General features: G+C 48.2%; 4 protein-coding genes across 7 annotated transcripts; 2 read left to right on the forward strand and 2 right to left on the reverse strand.

The window, feature by feature from the left end:
* Positions 1 to 1,750: 1,750 nt before the first annotated feature.
* On the forward strand, positions 1,751 to 10,032 carry ccdc14 (coiled-coil domain containing 14). The gene is made up of 12 exons (XM_079296812.1): positions 1,751 to 1,868; positions 2,278 to 2,333; positions 2,421 to 2,502; positions 3,210 to 3,282; positions 3,850 to 3,945; positions 4,629 to 4,741; positions 6,515 to 6,938; positions 7,201 to 7,333; positions 7,876 to 7,961; positions 8,049 to 8,192; positions 8,346 to 8,448; positions 9,322 to 10,032. Exons 1-12 carry the CDS (start codon positions 1,845 to 1,847, stop codon positions 9,725 to 9,727), a joined length of 1,740 nt encoding a protein of 579 aa, XP_079152938.1. The 5' UTR covers positions 1,751 to 1,844; the 3' UTR covers positions 9,728 to 10,032.
* A 1,041-nt stretch (positions 10,033 to 11,073) lies between these two features.
* Positions 11,074 to 14,452, reverse strand: LOC306797294 (ankyrin repeat domain-containing protein 10-like; the record flags this gene model as incomplete). Of its 4 annotated transcripts, XM_079296576.1 has the most annotated exons (6): positions 11,074 to 11,823; positions 11,911 to 11,982; positions 12,273 to 12,442; positions 12,916 to 13,007; positions 13,135 to 13,287; positions 14,255 to 14,452. In XM_079296576.1, the coding sequence occupies 6 exons, from the start codon at positions 14,450 to 14,452 to the stop codon at positions 11,456 to 11,458; spliced, it is 1,053 nt and encodes a 350-aa protein (XP_079152702.1). In that variant the 3' UTR covers positions 11,074 to 11,455. The 4 variants fall into 4 exon arrangements, with proteins under 4 accessions (XP_079152702.1, XP_079152703.1, XP_079152701.1 ...); XM_079296577.1 differs by lacking the exon at positions 11,911 to 11,982; XM_079296575.1 differs by having other exon boundaries at positions 11,074 to 11,982.
* A 145-nt stretch (positions 14,453 to 14,597) lies between these two features.
* Positions 14,598 to 18,564, forward strand: hsf2bp (heat shock transcription factor 2 binding protein). The gene is made up of 10 exons (XM_079296580.1): positions 14,598 to 14,724; positions 14,848 to 14,942; positions 15,463 to 15,598; positions 15,832 to 15,935; positions 16,054 to 16,203; positions 16,301 to 16,445; positions 16,733 to 16,850; positions 17,118 to 17,221; positions 18,081 to 18,280; positions 18,410 to 18,564. The coding sequence occupies exons 2-10, from the start codon at positions 14,886 to 14,888 to the stop codon at positions 18,437 to 18,439; spliced, it is 1,044 nt and encodes a 347-aa protein (XP_079152706.1). The 5' UTR covers positions 14,598 to 14,724; positions 14,848 to 14,885; the 3' UTR covers positions 18,440 to 18,564.
* Positions 18,565 to 19,448: 884 nt separating this feature from the next.
* On the reverse strand, positions 19,449 to 20,448 carry cryaa (crystallin, alpha A; the record flags this gene model as incomplete). Its single annotated transcript, XM_079296280.1, has 3 exons — positions 19,449 to 19,658; positions 19,869 to 19,991; positions 20,251 to 20,448. The coding sequence occupies 3 exons, from the start codon at positions 20,446 to 20,448 to the stop codon at positions 19,449 to 19,451; spliced, it is 531 nt and encodes a 176-aa protein (XP_079152406.1).
* Between the last annotated feature and the right edge of the window lie 310 nt (positions 20,449 to 20,758).

Raw genomic sequence — 20,758 nt, forward strand, 5'->3', positions numbered from 1 at the left:
CAGGATGTTCTACTACATCCGGTTGCATTTTACAGTATGCAAGCCAGCATGCTTTTCTGGCTATACTTGCCCACAATTTTTAAAGGAGGGTTATTATGGATACAAGTAAAGTCAAAGAGAGCAAAAACACTTTGTACAAAATGTATGGTCATTTCCATTATTAGTGCAGTGCAGATACAAACTCCAACATACGGCTCTACAGCTGTTCAAGCGGACTGACTGCTGACCCAACTGTCCTCAGAAACGGTGAAAATAGAAAACTGGGGTTTATTGTTCTTCATGAGACAAGTACCGATGCCACTGCCGATCAGTAACGGGTGAACTGACTGGTCCGTCTACTTCATCTCAACAAATGGTCCACAGGGATCAGCTGTTGTGAACATTTGTTTAGGTATGATAGACCTTCATGAGGAGCAGCTTGTTGGTGGTTGGTGACCAGGAACATACTTTGATCATGTCCTCTCACTGTGTCTGGACACCTACAGAAAGTTACTGTTATGGTAGTTATGGTGACCTTATTATTTGAATGGAACATAGCTTTTATTACAATGAAGCATGTTTTAGGTTTGTGCAGATACATGGTCTATATCCTGATACAAGAACAATGGAGACACATCTGGTACAAGCCATGAACTGTTCTTCAAAGCTGACAGAACACGTACACTTGTCCTGCAAATGTGAACATGCTCTCATGTCAGACTTGCGTGGTGAACGTATCTGCACAGCATTGCTGTGGCTACAGCCTCAGTGTAGCATATTAGCATAGCTGCTTTTTCATATGAAGGGCTGACATCTGTAATCTTATTCCATCCATACAGGCCAACATGCATAGCAACATGTAGATATTTTAGAGAGGTGCTACTGTTGGAGGACATGCTGGCGTGTCCTCTGTTGATGTCTTCACAGCGTCTCTAGGCCAGAAGACGTTTGGATGTGAGGGAGAACTCGGGTCCTGTAAAGTCTCTGTTCACTGCAGAACCACCACTGTTTTCCTCTTTAGAAGAATCAAACTTCACAAGTAGTTTCACTGTGGCATTTAGTCCTGTTAATCATAGCTACACTTTATTTGTAGAGCACTTTTCCTGCAAAGTTTCCAAGAACAAACAGCAAATAAGACCAGTGGTAAATGGACAGCGCTGTTGTAGTCGATATGTGTGTGATGTTTGAGTACACACTTACATTTCACAGTCACTCATGAAACACATTGAGGTCTTTCAACTCTGTTTCTGAGAAGCCCCGTTTTGCTGCTGACAGGAATACTACAATACCCATGAGCCTTTGCTGTAGGGACAGGAAGCTCGTGAGTGGAACGAAGTACTCCTTTACTCTACTCCTACTATATACTTGAGTACAAATACAAGGTGTACTTGTAGGCCTACTTTACTTGAGTATTCACATTATATAACGTTTCGACTTTATATTTTTACTCCACACATGTCTGATAGAGCTGTTCATATCCTTCCAAGTACAGTTCTGTGTTTGAATGCAGCGCAGCATAGAGCTGTTCCTTTGTATGCTACACAGACTCTTTAACCAGGACTTCAATTTAGAATGGACTATTTTACTCTTGGCTACTTAATGAACGAGTATGCTGGTTGTTTTCCCGCCTCTGTCGTCTCCATAACAACAGTGAGTGCTCATAACATTACATTGTATTTTTCCGGGTCATGAAGTCCCGCCCATCACTTTCATCGTCATTTTGATTGGTCAGCTTCCTGTTGTCCGTTTCAAACCAGCGGAAGCTGCAGAAATTAAACGTAGCCGCACGTGAAGGAAATCGTCGTCAACATATCGGATGTAGAAATCGGTTTGACAGCACAGAGCAAAAGCTGCGGTAGTTCAGCATGAAAGGAACCGGGAAAAGCAAGGTAAGACCGTGGTCTCCGGGTCCCAGTCTCTAAGTAAGACCACGGTCCCTCCGGGCCCCAGTCTCTGGGTAAGACCGAAATCTCGAAGTAAGACCGCCTCAAGTCAATCACCCACAACCTAAAGCGAACGAGATGTGTGTCCACGGCTCTGGCTCTGTAACGTTAGCTTGACTGTGACTGTTGCTGTCTGCGTGGATACATCTACATGGGATACCTGGGAGACATGGGTTACGTCACCGTGACGTCGCTTCAATGGAGTCCCAGTTTTACTGCGAGCTCTAGCTTTATTGATGGTGCTGCTTAGTAAAGAGCAGGGCTGTAGTTTAGTGCTTCAGCTATGAAACATGCTGCAGTTTATGTTATTAACATTTCAATAATGGAGTGTTGACATGCTGCCTGTGACCTGCAGGTGGTGACATCAGGGAGGCTGACAGGAGGAGTCAAAGGACAGCGGTCCAGGAGACGGTGAGTCCACTGGCCTTTACTCTCCTTACGACTGTATACACTGCACCGCCCCATTCTCACACTGGGCTCCTCTACCTGTGGTGATAGAGGGACTTCAGATCCAGGACCAGCAGCCTGCCCCGGACCAGCCTACTCTCTGTACTCCACATCCACAGACTCTGAAGAGCAGGTAATGTTAAACTGCAATTAATGATGAGTCATGATGAAGAACCAAAGATGACATTGCTGACATTTCAACTCCAGATGGGAGATGATGTCATCTGTATGACGTCATCTGAAGAGGTCCGCCCCAATACAACATGTATTATATTCCATAATATAGCTGCACACTTCCATGACTTCCATTCACTCAAAACACACACACACACACACACCTGACGTTTGACATGGGTTGCTGAAGCACAATTGTGATTATGAAATACATAATGAAGTACATGAATAAGATAAACACAAACAAAATACAATATGTCTGTTCTAAACACAAATCTCATCAGGTTTATTTGTCCTACTCAGTACAGCGGGTAGTGAAATGCTTTAATGCCGAGCTCAGCAAGGAACAAAGAGGTCACAGGAGGTCAAACTGAAAGCTAGCACACCTGAGACGCCGCGAGTCCTCAGTGACTGATCGGTGCTGTAGGTCACAGTGTCTGTGTAAACTGTGATGGATGTGTACACTGAAAGTCATCAGCGTCATGTTTATCTCTATAAACACATTCTGGAAGCAACTGCAACAGAACAGGAAGCTCACAGAACAGGAAGTATCGGCCCAGATGTCTGCTGGTTCCACCACAACACCAGGGATGTGTTGAGAGGCTCCTCGTGGCGTCCTGTCTTGTCATGTAGACTCCACGTGATGTAAGTGTTGTGTCCCCTCAGGTCTCTTCTCTCCATAAAGGTCTGGACCGGTGTGCTGCCTTGCTCACTGACATCCTTCAGGCAGAAAAGGCAGGTCAGATGACTTTCCTAAACACATGGAATCATACATGCCTTTTGGTACTGTGATCAGGTTCTAAAGACTTTTCACCAATAGGAACATCAGATTTTTTCAGGATTAGCAAATGAAAAGCTCATGTTGCACACCTAGAAAAAATAGGTGGTTTCAGGATGATAGCTATGTCTATTTTTGAGTGTGTGTGTGTGTTGAAGTGTGAGGACCACCGTATTTGGGGATGAGCAATTCAAACTGAAATCCAATTCCTCGTGTTGGAATATATATATAAAATACACAGAACACTCAATAAAAACCAAACAAAAAAGATTCGGAGTAAAGTAATCAACATTCATTTTCATCATCTATTCTCCTGAAGATGTGCCACTTTTCTCTGCATTATATCTGATGTGTGTTTTATTTGATATGGTTCAGCATGTTTGTTGGACAATTAATGATTCATTAACAATACATCAACATTTAACCCTAACACAAAGTCCTTTCCTATCAAAATGTCATACAGACGTGTGTGCGTGTGCGTGTGTGTGTGTGTGTGTGTGTGTGTGTGTGTGTGTGTGTGTGTGTAAGCCCTGCCAAGCCTTCCCACAGCAGTGAAGGGTGGAGCAGCTAAATCGACACCATGTAGCTCACTCTGGAAGAAAACCATCAGGAACACAAAGACAGGTGTGTTGATGTTATTATCATATCGTTTTGCTGCTAAACTGTTGCAGCAGTGAAGTCCTTTTTAACAGCAGGGACTGTGTCTCCACAACAAACGAATACAACAAATATTTAGTTCTCTGTAAGAGATGCAGCAGTATCAGCTGATGAACCAGCACACTTCAGGACAGCTTCTCTCCTCTGGCTGTGACACTCCTGAACTCATCCTCCACATTAAATAGAGTTGTGTTTGTTGCTTTTTAGGGACAGACTGAAGTAAGCATATTCTTTATATTGAGACATGATATTGAATTAAATACAGAGGGAATCGCTTTTTTAAATGTAGCTCGTGTAGAAACTTTTGACAAGTACTAAAGCTGTCATTCTGGACACCCACATGAATAATGAAGTCACCTACAATACTGACTTTATCTGTTTTAAAGACCAGATAAGAACTCTGACCTGGGGCCCGGGACACTACAACAAACAGAACTGGCTGTGTTGTTTTCCAGGTTGGGTGTGAAAGACTAAGAACCAGGCTTTCAAATGAGTTCTAGTTTAGTAGCACCTCCTCTGTGCCTCGAGGAATGTGAGTATTAATATGACTCTGGGGAGCAGACGCTGTCTCATCTTCCAGGAAGTTACAGCTCAAATGTCTCAGTCCTCTTTTCCACATTCTGTTGAAAGCTGTTCCCTTCATCCTCCAGACCAGAGGGGGCGGCAGCCTGGACCAGGTTGCACAACTCGCCGTCCTGCTATGAAGACCTCCACCCATCCTCCTGAGAAACAGACCTCCACCCATCCTCCTGAGAAACAGACCTCCACCTATCCACCTGAGAAACAGACCTCCACCTATCCACCTGAGAAACAGACCTCCACCTATCCTCCTGAGAAACAGACCTCCACCTATCCACCTGAGAAACAGACCTCCACCTATCCACCTGAGAAACAGACCTCCACCCATCCACCTGAGAAACAGACCTCCACCCATCCACCTGAGAAACAGACCTCCACCCATCCACCTGAGAAACAGACCTCCACCCATCCACCTGAGAAACAGACCTCCACCCATCCACCTGAGAAACAGACCTCCACCCATCCTCCTGAGAAACAGACCTCCATCCATCCACCTGAGAAACAGACCTCCATCCATCCACCTGAGAAACAGACCTCCACCCATCCACCTGAGAAACAGACCTCCACCCATCCACCTGAGAAACAGACCTCCACCCATCCACCTGAGAAACAGACCTCCACCCATCCACCTGAGAAACAGACCTCCACCCATCCTCCTGAGAAACAGACCTCCACCTATCCACCTGAGAAACAGACCTCCACCTATCCACCTGAGAAACAGACCTCCACCTATCCTCCTGAGAAACAGACCTCCACCTATCCACCTGAGAAACAGACCTCCACCCATCCACCTGAGAAACAGACCTCCACCTATCCACCTGAGAAACAGACCTCCACCTATCCACCTGAGAAACAGACCTCCACCCATCCTCCTGAGAAACAGACCTCCACCCATCCACCTGAGAAACAGACCTCCACCTATCCACCTGAGAAACAGACCTCCACCCATCCACCTGAGAAACAGACCTCCACCCATCCACCTGAGAAACAGACCTCCACCTATCCACCTGAGAAACAGACCTCCACCCATCCACCTGAGAAACAGACCTCCACCCATCCTCCTGAGAAACAGACCTCCACCTATCCTCCTGAGAAACAGACCTCCACCTATCCACCTGAGAAACAGACCTCCACCCATCCACCTGAGAAACAGACCTCCACCTATCCACCTGAGAAACAGACCTCCACCCATCCACCTGAGAAACAGACCTCCACCCATCCACCTGAGAAACAGACCTCCACCTATCCACCTGAGAAACAGACCTCCACCTATCCACCTGAGAAACAGACCTCCACCTATCCACCTGAGAAACAGACCTCCACCTATCCACCTGAGAAACAGACCTCCACCCATCCACCTGAGAAACAGACCTCCATCCATCCTCCTGAGAAACAGACCTCCACCCATCCACCTGAGAAACAGACCTCCACCCATCCACCTGAGAAACAGACCTCCATCCATCCTCCTGAGAAACAGACCTCCACCCATCCACCTGAGAAACAGACCTCCACCCATCCACCTGAGAAACAGACCTCCACCCATCCACCTGAGAAACAGACCTCCACCCATCCACCTGAGAAACAGACCTCCACCTATCCACCTGAGAAACAGACCTCCACCTATCCACCTGAGAAACAGACCTCCACCCATCCACCTGAGAAACAGACCTCCACCCATCCTCCTGAGAAACAGACCTCCACCTATCCTCCTGAGAAACAGACCTCCACCTATCCACCTGAGAAACAGACCTCCACCCATCCACCTGAGAAACAGACCTCCACCTATCCTCCTGAGAAACAGACCTCCACCTATCCACCTGAGAAACAGACCTCCACCCATCCACCTGAGAAACAGACCTCCACCTATCCACCTGAGAAACAGACCTCCACCTATCCACCTGAGAAACAGACCTCCACCTATCCACCTGAGAAACAGACCTCCACCCATCCACCCCAGACCTCCACCTATCCACCTGAGAAACAGACCTCCATCCATCCACCTGAGAAACAGACCTCCACCTATCCACCTGAGAAACAGACCTCCACCCATCCACCCCAGACCTCCACCTATCCACCTGAGAAACAGACCTCCATCCATCCACCTGAGAAACAGACCTCCACCCATCCACCCCAGACCTCCATCTCAATCTTATACTGTGAGGCAGAGTGTGATAGGGAAGAGGAGGAGTTTGTTCCTGTGAGAAACATCGATGTCCAAAGCTCAGCTGTCAGAGCGACGTGGACCATGAAGATGTCCAACATGCAGCTAGAGCTTGGACAGGTTGATAAAGTCCCTCAGGACCGCAGTGCAGACACAGACAGGAAAGTGGAGACAGTTCAGTACCTGCTTGGAGAACTCAAGGCTCTGATCGCTGGACAAGGTAACCTGTCTGTCTGTCACTCCACAATATATGGACACAGTCATTTATCAGGTATCCTCTTCAGGATATCACACATTCTATACGGACTTTACAGAGTAGTACATTCTCTCATGTTACCATGGCAGTAGTGAACTTTGACCCTGGGGTGGACAGCTATAGACAAAGTGTCAAGTGATTGACAATGCAGACAGAATGGAAACATCTGCTTCTTGTTTTCATGCGGTTTTGAAGTGTGTGTGTGTGTGTGTGTGTGTGTGTGCAGGCAGTGTAGCAGAGAGGCTGCTCAGTCATCTGGAGCAGACGGTGTCTTCACCACTGATGGATGCTGGTGGTTCAAACATCCGGACTGAACCACAACAACCATCCCTTCACATGCAGAACACTCGGCTCCGCAGGTACCGGAACAGAGACCCTCACCAGCTGATGTCTGTGTGCATCCACACCAGTGGGCTACAATGAAAATAAACTCAAGTCCATTGTATTTCCATAGCCCAATATCACAAATCAAGGGGCTTCACAATCCGTACAGCAGACGACCCCCCTGTCCTGAGACCCCATTCCGTTTAGAAAAACTCCCACAAACCCTTTAAGAGGGATCAGAAGTGTGATAGAATCATCAACATAGTGAAGTTACAGTATACATTATATGATTATATTCACAATTATGTTAGTTTGTCCAATTACTTTGAGCCTCTGAAAATGTGGATGACTGTGTAGAAGTGGCTGTAATTCCTAAACGCTTAATGTGATATTTTAGTTTTATCCATTGAATTGAAGCTGAAAGTCGAAACTTCAACCACATGTTGACTGATTGGTTTCAAATCCATCGGAGTCGTGTAAAGAGGCAAAATTAGAAGAATTGTGTCACAGTCCAAATACTTATGGCCCTGACTGTACATACACATATATTTATATTGTGTGTGTGTGTGTGTCCCAGGCGTGTGAGGACACTGAACCAGCAGTTGAAGCAGAGGGGGACAGCAGAGTCTCATCAGAACCTGGAGATGCTCTGTAACCCAGAAGGTACAGTTCTGTTGTTCACACTGAAGTCCTCCGTCAGGACTAAAGGGACGGGACGACCGGTAGATTGAGTCCTGTGTGTCTCCACAGTGTGGACTCTGCAGGAGGAGCTCGGCACTGCTCAGTCACGGCTGCAGGACCTCCAGGAGGACCTCGCAGGACTACGGAACGCCCTAGAGGACACACAGAGCCGGCTGACAGACAGAGAGGCAGAGAATGCTCTCCTCCAAACAGGTTCACATCTACTGTGTAGACACATCATTCAGTCTCACTCCCAGAGATCAGTCCGGCTCTGAGCCAGCTGTAGACCAATCACATGTGTGTATCATTCTATACTGTTTATAATGTAGATATGTTGGTGAAGACAGATGGTGTGTGTGTGTGTAGACTTGGAGGCCACCAGAAGCAGGTTGCTGGACAGTGAGCGAGAGAAGAGTGAGATGGCTTCACTCGCCCAGCAAAGACTGGAAGACATAGGAAACCTGAACAGGTAGGTGTGTGTGTGTTTGTCTCTGTGTCTCTGTCTGTCTGTGTCTCTGTCTGTCTGTGTCTCTGTCCGTCTGTGTGTGTCTGTGTCTCTGTACGTCTGTGTGTGTCTGTGTCTCTGTCCGTCTGTGTCTCTGTCCGTCTGTGTCTCTGTCCGTCTGTGTCTGTGTCTCTGTCCGTCTGTGTCTCTGTACGGCTGTGTCTTCGTGTCTCTGTACGGCTGTGTCTTCATGTCTCTGTGTCTCTGTACGTCTGTGTCTCTGTCCGTCTGTGTCTTCGTGTCTCTGTACGTCTGTGTCTTCGTGTCTCTGTGTCTCTGTACGTCTGTGTCTTCGTGTCTCTGTCCGTCTGTGTCTCTGTCCGTCTGTGTCTCTGTCCGTCTGTGTCTCTGTCCGTCTGTGTCAGTCTGTGTCTCTGTCCGTCTGTGTCTCTGTCCGTCTGTGTCTCTGTACGTATGTGTCTTCGTGTCTCTGTACGTCTGTGTCTCTGTACGTATGTGTCTCTGTACATGTGTCTCTGTACGTATGTGTCTCTGTACATCTGTGTCTTTGTACATCTGTGTCTCTGTCCGTCTGTGTCTCTGTACGTCTGTGTCTCTGTCCGTCTGTGTCTTCGTGTCTCTGTCCGTCTGTGTCTCTGTCCGTCTGTGTCTTCGTGTCTCTGTCCGTCTGTGTCTCTGTCCGTCTGTGTCTTCGTGTCTCTGTCCGTCTGTGTCTCTGTCCGTCTGTGTCTTCGTGTCTCTGTCCGTCTGTGTCTCTGTCCGTCTGTGTCTCTGCTGAATCTTTGAGTAGAGCAGCAACAGTAAGTACATAATGATCGTTGTGAATGTAGCACATCATTGAGAGTCACCTTGACTTCTCCTCTCTGTCTGCTTCAGGATTCTTCAGTGTGAACAACATTGTAACCAACACCAGCACAGACCAGATCCAGCAGAGCCCCCCACAGACCGCATCAGCCAGTTCCTGATGTCTCTGGGTCAGCCTGTGTGTGTGTCTGCAGAGACAGAAGTAAAGACACTGAGAGACACATCATCACATCCTGCTGTTGGACCTCAGAGAGGGGACAAGGACCCGTCCCATGGTTCAGATGGAGTCCAGCCCTGTGTGGAGGAGCGCAGCCGTCTGTCCCGCTGTGACGTGGAGTCGCTGTCTTCTGATTGGAGCACCAGGTCGGGGTCCAGCTTTGACACCAGAGACGAGGTCGCTTTCAGAGACGGCCTGGCCGCTCTGGATGCGAGCATAGCCAGTCTGCAGAAGACCATGCAGCTGGACCTGGGGAGCTGATGTTTTTATCAAATATGCTGTCATATGTTTCATGATCTTCATCATCTTTCACATGTCAAGTGAAGTATTTTGTAATGTTTTAGTTATTTTCTTGGTCTTGATGGAGACCGTGGACAGGGTTTAGTATCCTCTGTGTCCAACACGTGTCCCTCAGTGGAGACACAGCTGCTCGTCCAACATGTCTTCATGAGCTGAATAATCTATCACGGTTGTCTTTCTTTCCAACCATAAGTATTGGAAATGGAATAACACTTCATCTTCCAAGTTATTTTGTTTTGTATAATGTCCTCGCAAATAAACTGCTGTGTGTGATTAAAACATTCCCAATTTTTTAATTCCAATGAGTAGTTGGCATGGACACGCTGAGTCAGCTCCACAAACTGACTTCAGAGAAGTTGACTTACTCGAGGTATGTGAATAAATTATGGATCGATAAAATCGAAAGTGTTTTTCAATGGAAAATAACTGATAAACATGAAAAGATCAAAGAGTCATTTTTATGAAAGCGTCAAACATGTTTTAATATGAGAGCAGCAGTATAAAAGACAAAAAGCACGCTGTCTAAATGTTCCAATCAAGACATTCGTCTGCTATAAAACAATAAGAATCATTTCACCATGAACATGCTGCCTTTGGTAGATCAAGGAGTGTACGTCAACACACTCCTTCATAGTGCAAACAGCAGGGACAGACCCCGTTCCACCACATCCACGCTCAGAGGAGCAGAGAGCACCCACACCAGCCTCCAGGACCACTCGGCGAAATATTAGTATCACTTCCAGCACACACACACACACACACACTCGCTCTGGGTCGTGTTCATCCTAGCTTAGCACAAACACGAAGAGCAGGTGAAACTGCCCACATCTATCAAAATTTAAAAATGTTGGATTTAATGTTTGCAAGGTCGTCGCCATTTCACCCTCGAGACACCTGGGTTGACTTCAGTGATGACCTGGCAACCCCACTATGAGGACAGGACCATGAGACTCTAACCCCACTATGAGGACAGGACCATGAGACACTAACCCCACTATGAGGACAGGACCATGAGACACTAACCCCACTATGAGGACAGGACCATGAGACACTAACCCCACTATGAGGACAGGACCATGAGACACTAACCCCACTATGAGGACAGGACCATGAGACACTAACCCCACTATGAGGACAGGACCATGAGACTCTAACCCCACCATGAGGACAGGACCATGAGACACTAACCCCACTATGAGGACAGGACCATGAGACACTAACCCCACTATGAGGACAGGACCATGAGACACTAACCCCACCATGAGGACAGGACCATGAGACACTAACCCCACCATGAGGACAGGACCATGAGACACTAACCCCACCATGAGGACAGGACCATGAGACACTAACCCCACCATGAGGACAGGACCATGAGACACTAACCCCACTATGAGGACAGGACCATGAGACACTAACCCCACCATGAGGACAGGACCATGAGACACTAACGCGGGGCCAATGGTGCAGACTGAGATACTGCTACTGTATGTACTGCAGTCATTCTAACTGCTCCTAAACTACTACTGTGCTTTACATTTGTGTTTCTACTGTCCAGTTGAAACAGTCTGGCATTGAGCGAGCATTCTTTCATTGGGGTGACCGTGTCCTGGATGTCTGTAGCAGGGGCTCTGGGTTTGGAAGCAGATTCTTGGTCCTTAAAGCACATCAGAGAGCCGTCCTCTGTCTTCATGAGTCCTGGTATATGTGGACGCTTCCTGCCACAGCCTGCTTGTGTCTGTGCTCATGGATGCTGCTGCCGCAGTCGCTCAGCTCCTCCGCCGTGTCTCCGAAGCCGTGGTAGTGTCCGTAATGCAGGAAGTCCCTGCAGTCGGCTCCGCTCGGCCCCCTCCAGGCCGGGCGGTGGGACACGCAGCTGCTGGGACTGCCGGTCAGATGCAGGGAACCACACAAGTCAGCAGAAGAGCGGCGAGCAGGTGCTGCTGCAGCCTGCCCATTGGCTGGAGGGGAGGACGCGGAGAGGCTTTTGGGTGAGTCCGGGTCCTCCTGGTCATCATGAGGCAGAGTGTGACGGAGGCCGACGGGAACGGCTTTGGCTTTGAACAGACAAAGACAGCAGCTCATGTTACATTGGACTAAATCCTTCTGTGAGCTTAGTTTGATCAGAAAAGCTGCAGTCCCACCTGAGTTGTGTTCCTGTGGAGACTCCACGTTCATGCTCTCCAGATCCTCACCTCCACTCTGCTCCCACACACCTGGAAACATGTCTGCTCATGTCCATGTCTTCACTTGTTACGACTTGAACTGCTAATTACCTTCTACCTTAATACAGCAGGGCGGGGCTAATACCTGGATAATCTGCAGCTTCATATCAGAACCGTGACCAGACGTTGAGTAACTTTACGTTGTTCTCATAAGGCCTCTCTTTCTCTCTTGAGGTAGGTATTTGACTGCAGTACTTTTACTACGTGGTACTTGTTTTACTCTCATAGTTGACAGTAAAGACACATCACTCACAGTATGAAGTGTCATGAGAAGGTCTTACCATCAGCTCCCCTGGCTCTCTTCATGTGGCCGAGCTCCTCGGCTGTCAGCAGCCTCTTCCTGGTCCCGTTCAGCAGGTGCTTCTTGGTTTTGGAGATGAAGCTGAAACAGTCGAGGAAGCCGTGAGCGAGGGCCAGGTCTGCTGCTGTCTGCCCGCTGGCATTCCTTAGACTGGACCACAAGAGGAGCGGGTGAGACTGACTACTTCCTGGTCAACTTCACAGTGTTTCATCTCCAACAGGCTGACACTCATCACTGGCTGGCAGAAAGTTACACGGGTCAAATAACAGCCTGGAAGTAATGCAGGGAGAGACCATCATGACCCATGAACAGGCATCAGAGCAGACCTCTGAACAATCGAAAACAATTCTATGACAGAACTGTAGATGTCTGACATGAATACACTTCTTTTCGTCACTGTGCCGTATGTGAATAGAAACATGAGCTTTTCATTGGCTGTCTCCATCACATTACACATGAGAAGGCTTTTACTGTGCAGCTGGAGAAAGGACACAAACAACATCAGCTGCTTTGGAAGGGAAGGACTCTTTCTACACTTTAAATCCTGGATTGTGGGAATGCTTTAAATAATGTAGACGACTAGAAGTAAACCAGTTCACTTCCAAACAGCTGATCGTACTCACTGTGGGTTAGCTCCTGCTAGCAGCAGCACCTGGACACACTCCAAGCTGCCTGAGCGGGCCGCCTTGTGGAGGGGAGCCTCACCGACGACGTCCTGAAGACACAAAGTCACACTCTGGGGTTGTCCTTTTATGAAATAATGAAGCTATTCGCGAATGTTTCAGCACGTGTCGCATGCTCCAGTGTGCAGCGACGCCATTGAGATGACAGCATGACATCACCTGGCTGTTGACGTCCGCTCCAGCCTGAGTCAGCCACACCACGCAGTGAGGATGTCCTCCAAACGCGGCCGTGTGCGCCGGCGTCTGGTTGAAGCGGCTGGTCACGGTGTTCACCTCACAGCCCATCTGGACCAGGCACACCACACACTGCAGCTGTGGGCCAGGAAACACAGAACACAGGCCTATGGTGAGACCACTGATACCACCACAGACGACCACAGGAACAGGAGGCCTGTGGTATCATCTAGGGCAGTGGTTCTGAACCTTATTGCAGGTACTGAACCCTGCGAGTTTCATCAGTGCATTCACCGAACCCTTCGTAATTGGAAAAATGAAATATGATTTCTTCAAAACATAGGTAGATATTTTATTCGTGCACAAAATGAACCAGTTGCACACAAAATCACTGTGTGCAAAGAACAAAACCAACAAAAGATGAATTTCACACAAAAACAGAACTCAATGAATGATTTTCGATCAGGTACGCAACTTCGTACGATGCTGTGAGGATGGCTTTGAACGCAGCATAAGTTTTAGCTTTCTCCGTGCTTTTTGGGCTACCCAAGCCACCGTAGGGCTATCCAAGCCACCGTACCGTTATGCTGCGTTCACAGCGAACGGGGCGCTCGGTGTGAACGCACCTTAAGGAATAGACGGTCATTCATTTTTAAAGCGGTGGCTCACTTGACCGCAGTGTGTGTCTGCCGAACCCCTGAGAGTGAACCAGATCTCAGGTCAGTCTGTAGGAGCCCGAGAGCTGTGTTTTGAGCCTGAATAGCCATTGGCTCTACTGGAACCAATGGAAATGCTGCAGCCCGTGACGTTATTTATTGATTTTTTTTTCAACTATGAAAACTTTATTGTACAGTTACAATCAGACACAACCGTAAAACGTGCAGTGAGAGAAGAAAAACGGCGGGCTTCACTCACAACATATGAATCTTTCGACCCGGTTCACGTGAGAACAATGACCGTGATTACCGTGGACGATAGTGACATGAACTAACCGTAACATGAACTACTAAGATGAGCAGGGCTCATGTTTGACGAAGAGTAAGACCCTTAAAAGACCACCTAAATGTTCCACCAACCTGTAGCTAGCGGTCTCGAGGTGACCTACCTGTCCATAGTGAGCAGCCCAGTGTAAGGGGGTCCATCCGTAGCTCGAGTCCTCCGCGGTCAGATGAGACCGGTTTGAGAGCTGCTGGATCAGAGAGACCAAAGCTCCGAGATCTCCATCCCGACATGCGCGGTGGACGGGAAACCGGTTGATAAACAGCTCCTCAGTGGACACACCGAGTCCTGGTCCCTCCGACATCAGTGAGACGTTTCTGTCCAGAGTCCCGGTCCCTCAGACCCAAACGGTTCAAACACAAAGGAAGAGGAGATAAGCGCCTCTTCAGCCTGGAGAGGCACACAACCCGGACTGGATTGTGGCAGCGGGACTGGGATCAATCCTGGGAGCACAGGCACATATCGAGGCTTTTCATTTCGGTCTTTCAGACGGTTTGGGGTCAAAACCGGTCGGGAACACGGCCCGCCCTTGTTCCGCGTAGAGGTCGGAGGGAACCTTTGAAGTTATACTCTCATGTAAGGAACATTTTTAACTTCTTCCTGTCTTAATGTTGGCTTTAAATAGTGTTCGGATGTTTGACTACACAGAGGTGCTAAACAATGTATATTCATGCGACGGACAATGCCTCCGATCCACAGGAACAGCAGAAGAAGACAACGAACACAGCACCAGAAAGATGGCCGGGAAAAGGCTGGCTCTGAGTCATGGCGGAAAGATGAAAGCAAGGAAACAGGTAGGATAGCATGACTCAGCAGGAAGCAGTCTGTGGCTATAACATTGGGTATAACCTGACATTCTAGCAGAGTGCAGCAGTCCAGTCCTCCGATCCTAAACTAACAGGTGAACAAGAAAGAATGAAGGAGGCCTCCCTGGCCTATGTGCCAGTGATGGATTTGAGAACTTCAATCCAGTTTTTGTTTCAATTTTTGCTTCACACAGAAGTGTATCAGTGTCCTAAACTGTGTGTTCGATTAAAGGGATTACTCAACCAGTTGAATATGTGAGTTGAACTCTTCTATCTATGAATAGAAAGCTCAGATTAGAATGTGAGGCATGAAGAATGAAGTGTTGTTCACTTCAGTGTAAACTGGACCAGACACTTCTTTAATTATTGTCACGCTTGTGTATGGATCAGTGAAAACTGTACAACAATGTTATTATCATGATTTATTTGGTGGGTGGGTCGGGGCGGACCTTTTTAAAATGCATCTTTTCAGATCCATGCATTGATTGATTGATCTCTTCTCCTTCAGGACGCTTTTGTCCGAGTGAGGAAAAGTGATCTGGAGAAGTTAACCACAGAAGTCATGCAGCTGAGGGACTTCCTGCCCAGAGTCCTGAATGGAGACCTGATTGAAACGCTGCATGAAGCTCGGACAGCTCAGACAAGTACGCTTCGAATGAACTCACCTTGAGCACAATACTTAAGTACGGTGAATGTGTGTGTGTGTGTGTGTGTGTTATCTAGTGATTGTAAGATAGGCCATGTCTGAATCAATGAATCAGTGAACAGGAGGAGGAATAACTTCCTTTATAGCATATAGATATCACTTGACCTGGTTCACTGGAAACCACAGACTGTGTGTGTGTGTGTGTGTGTGTGTGTGTGTGTGTGTGTGTAGTGAAGGAGCAGCGTGCACAGGAACAGGACCAGTTGCGACAGGAGTGTCAGCACCTTCAGTCCCGGTTGGATGCAGTGCAGACTGAGTGTCAGAAAGAGAGAGAGGTAGCATCATGTTTGTGAGCTGCACTCTGTGAACACGTGCTTCCTGCCTTTACTCGTCCACTGTGCTGGAGTAGCATGACTCCCTGCTGTGTGTGTGTGTGTGTGTGTGTGTGTGTAGGAGAAGCTGCTGTTGCGTGAGCAGCTGTGGCAGAGCGGCGCAGAGCTGCAGCAGCAGGCGGACTTCTGCTCTGGTCTGGGATCAGCAGCCTGCAGCCTGCTGTGGAGCTGCTCTGCCAGTGAGGACACGGTCTCACGCTGGCTGGCTGATGTGAGTCGTCTGTCTGTCTCTGTGTCTCAGGCTTCCACTGTGGATGTCTGACATCTGATGGCTGTGTGTGTGTGTGTGTGTGTGTGTGTGCGCGCAGGGGAAGCTGCAGTCCTTCCTGCTTGTAGCTGCTCAGACTCTGGAGAGCTTTGTCAGGTCTCTGGATGAGGAGGCCAAAACTCAGACTGAGGACCACAACTCCCAGGAGCACCAGTTTGTGCTGGCTCTGGCTGGAACCATTACGAGTGAGTTCATTGAAGATGATCCAAAGACCTCATGTTTACAGCTAAGGTGTAAAACTGCAGTCATGACATTGTGAGCACATCAAACAGACTGTGGGTACATCCCAAGTCTCTTAATTGCATCCCTGTTTCCCTCACTTGTGTCCTTTCTCCCATGCGAGGAGAGAGGAAACGAGGAAATATGTTTTAAGAGACATGAGACGTCCTTTCCTCAGTTGCGTCACGTGAAGCGACGTCTGCTTCTGATGACACCTGAATGCAACATAAACACTTTCTTTCCCATCAATCAGACGTAGCAGCAGTGTCCTGTGGCCGGGACTTCCTGTCCTGCTCGGCTGGTGTCCTCCTGGACACTCTGATGAGGCTTCTGGAGCTGATGGCGCCTGGTGTCTTCCCCAAACTGAAAGTGTACGTGAAGCCGTGCTGGAATCCATCACACAGAGCTCTGGTCGTCTCGTTGCTGCTGAGAATAAACATGGACACGAATAAGACATTTAGACTTTACCAATATGTAACATAAAGCTGCATCTGATCCGTAAAACATCAGAGCAATGACAGATGCTCTGAACAGAAGGAGGACGTGCCCCTGAATACATCACATGGTGGTCGGTTGTCGAGGTTTAGCTTCTGGATTTTGGGCAGTAAGTGTCAGTGCTGTACTTGTGTTTGCTGCAGGTTGATGCTGATGGCTCTGTATAACGTCAGCATCAGTGTTAAAGGACTGAAGTGCATCAGTGAGAACCCAGGACTCCTGTCCCTCATCTGGACCCTGCTGGACGGTAAGGACACCACACACACACACACACACACACACACACACGTTAATGAGCATAATGAGGCTTCAATCAGTCATTAACTGTCTATTCTAACAGTATGTGCCTGCTGAACGTTATTCACAATCTCAGACTCTACACTTCTGTAAGTTGCTATAGCAACCTAAAGCTAGGGTTGGTCTTCTTGAAAAACGATGAAGCGTTTCATATTTTGAACGTGATCCAACCTAAAAGCTCTATTCCAATGATTGAAGCTAGCAGCACTAAATCTAGAAAGCAAGACTCAAAGTCTTCAACACTGACAGTCCGTCCCGTCAGACCTCCCCCCAAAGACACGCCCCCACAATGATCATTATGAACATAAATAATAACCAACATGGTTCTTCTCGGTACTCACAGGCAGACTCTTACATTTGTACAAAATGAAATGATTGGTGGAGCTTATAGCGGTCTTGTCAGCGTCAGATGTTTGATTCATTGATTATTATGACGTCATGAATATTTGAACACAGTATCAAACATACTTTTAAAGAAGAGTACGAACTGGTACTGCTGGTCAACAGTCCCACCGTCTGACCGTGATTTAGCTTTTTATTGCTTTAGAATGAGCTCGTAAAGTGGCTTCGTGTGAAACACGGTGTCTCAACTTTATCTCCAGTCATCTCGGGTTGCTAATTCGACTGTTATTGTAATATATTATTGGTAATAAATGGCCGAGATATCTGCTGATTACACTGGAACCCCAGAAATACAGAGACCTGCGAGTAAATGTGTTCTTTGGTCAGCAGCCATGTGCTCTAGTTCACCTGCAGCAGGCCAGGTGTGAAAACCCAGCACACTACCTCTGGTCTCTGTTGTCTGACAGATGGAGACTGGGAGGTGTGTCTCCACGCTCTGCGTCTCCTGCAGTCGGTGTTGTTGGAGGAGGAGGTGCTGCTCCTGCTGGGCTCCTCGCTGCTGGATCCAGACCTCCAGGCTCGTGTGGGCCGGCTCACCTCCAGTGAGCAGCCCAGCCTGAGACTGGCTGCCCAGCAGACCCTGGAGGACCTGCTGGCCCTCCAACAGGTGCCTCAGCCAGAACACACGTTTGTCATATTTCTGGTCCAGTTTAAATAACATTTACAACTTGAGGAGAGAGGAGAGAGGACCTGAGTGATTGGACTGTGAAGTGAGGCAGCGTTTGTGTGTTTTCAGGGTCGGGGGTGTAAGCGGAGCAGCGTCTGATGTGGATCCAGTGTCAGTCCACTTCATCACTCGTCAACCTGTTTCTTTAAGGCAAAGTTGCATTTGTTTTACTTGTGCTGGTCACATTTGTTCTCTTGATTTTGTGTGAATCCAGGTTTGTACAAGACGCATTAAAGAGGATGTTTGCCCACTTTCAGAGCACTGAGTCTGTTTTCATCGAAACTGTAGAGCAGCAGAGTGAATGAAGAAGACTGTGCGTTTGCTTCTCCACCGGGAAGCGCATGTTCATCTGAAAGCAAATGATAATTTGGTGCATGTGTGACTTTACAGTACAGGTTACAGCAAACACACTTTGAGCAGCTCCTTTGTTAGAAATATGAGATTTAAACAGACTCGTCAATAAGTCTTTAATAATTCTAGTCCTGACCAAGACGTTTCCAGCAGCAGAACACAGTAGAGGTCTGTAACCCTGCAGCTCTTCATCTAACACACAAAAACATCCACATGCTGTCACTCAAAAGTTACAATTGTCCATTCTGTGACTGCTTCTCAATAAAAGCCACTCCGTGTTTCCTCATGTGAAGCAGCAGGACGCGCAGAGTTAACCCAGCTGTGATCAGTCACATCCTATTAACCCTGCTGCATGGTTTCCTGTCAGTGAGTTGCAACCTGATATGAGGAGTAAAGAATCAATCCACACAGGAGTTTTATTTTGTGAATGAAACAGCTTTATTTCCTTCGTATGGACTCCATGGAACAAGGCCTAGACTACAGTACAGGGTACACTGAAGACCAGGGGAGAGGGTTCAGAGAGGCTGCACCACTGATGGAACATCTGGCACATTATCAACCCCACCATGAGTAGAGTCAGAGGGCTCAACAACAATGAGCAGGATGAAGACTTTTCTTTGTTAGGCTCAGAACAATGATACTAATGACAGTGTAAGAAGGATCAACAGGGGAGAGTGAAGGGAGGAGGACACAGCTGTCCATCCCAGAGCCTTCAGGGTGGGGGGGCTGAGGCTGCTCAACCCCCACCACTTGGCCTCTAGGAGGACGCAGCGGCGCTGGGCTTGTCGTCACGGACGACGGGGATGCTGCGCTCGCTGCGTCCAGATTCGCTCCCTCCGGTGACCTTTGGTCCGGTCAGAGTCAGCAGGCCGTCGGTTGACAGGGTGCAGCTGATTGCTGATTGGTCGACGCTGGAGGGAAGGCGGTAGCGGCGGTGAAACTCGCGAGCGATGTAACCGTGGTCGTCCTGAAAGACAGCAAGGCGAACGCAGGTCAGTCCAAGCAAAGACATTGTGTTCAGGGTGCAGTCCACTGGTTAGTTTGGTTACACTCCTCTGTTAGAATGTATTCTGTCTGCCTCCCATCATTACCTGAAGCCCTTCTATGTCACTGAGTGGTGTTCAAACTGTCTCATGTCTATGGTAATCTGTGCACAGTACCAGTGATGAGGCGCTACCTGTCTCTCTCCATGCTTGCCCTGGATCTCCACATAGTCATCAGTGACCTTCACAATGAGCTCGTCAGGAGAGAAGTGCTTGACGTCCAGGTAGACTGTGTACTTGTCTCTGTCAGACCTCACCTGTGGGACACAAGCACAGAGAGGCTCCATCGTATCAGAACATTGTCCACATGTACAATTTAAAAAGGTTCAGATGAGTCTCTGGAACAAAGTCAGCATATCAAACATAGTTCAAAGAAATGTGAAGCCAATGAAAGATCAGAAAGAGTCTCATTACTATCAAACCTATCAAAGACCTTGATGTTAGCCTCTTGTCTGGAGGCAGAGGAACACATGTGGGTTCATCTAACTCTGTCTACACGGGTCTCTTCTCTGTTACCTCAGAGGTGCCGGAGTTAGAAGAATCCAGAAAGCTGCGGAACAGCGACTGTCTGTAATAGGGGCTGATGGTGGAGGTGGTGTAGGGGAAGAAGTCGTAGTCAAACATGCCCTCTCCAAAGAACTGGTCAAAGAGTCGGGTCGGGTAGACGGAGCCCATGGCACGTCTGAACCAAGGGTGCTGGATGGCAATATCCATAGTGACTGGAGATGGTGTGGTCTAGCGTGATCCTGCTCAGCTCAGAGTCCAGCAAGTGGAGGAGGCGAGGTAACGAGAGAATGCTGCTGAACGGAGAGGAGTGAGAGTGTTTCAGGAGGGCTGGTCCTCTGCTCCACAGCTGCCTCCTCTTTATATACCTGACAGCTAGAAAGAGGGGCTTTAGACGCGATCCCTCTGGAATGGTATTATCTCATGGTGGGTTGGGCCCCGTCAGCAGAATCAGGGTAGAGGATGGGGGGGGGGGGGGGGCACCGCTGGGTCCAGACCCTTGGTGAGACCCGGTGCCACC

Source organism: Melanostigma gelatinosum (assembly GCF_949748355.1).
Source record: "Melanostigma gelatinosum genome assembly, chromosome: 24".
In the NCBI taxonomy this organism is placed as follows: domain Eukaryota; kingdom Metazoa; phylum Chordata; class Actinopteri; order Perciformes; family Zoarcidae; genus Melanostigma; species Melanostigma gelatinosum.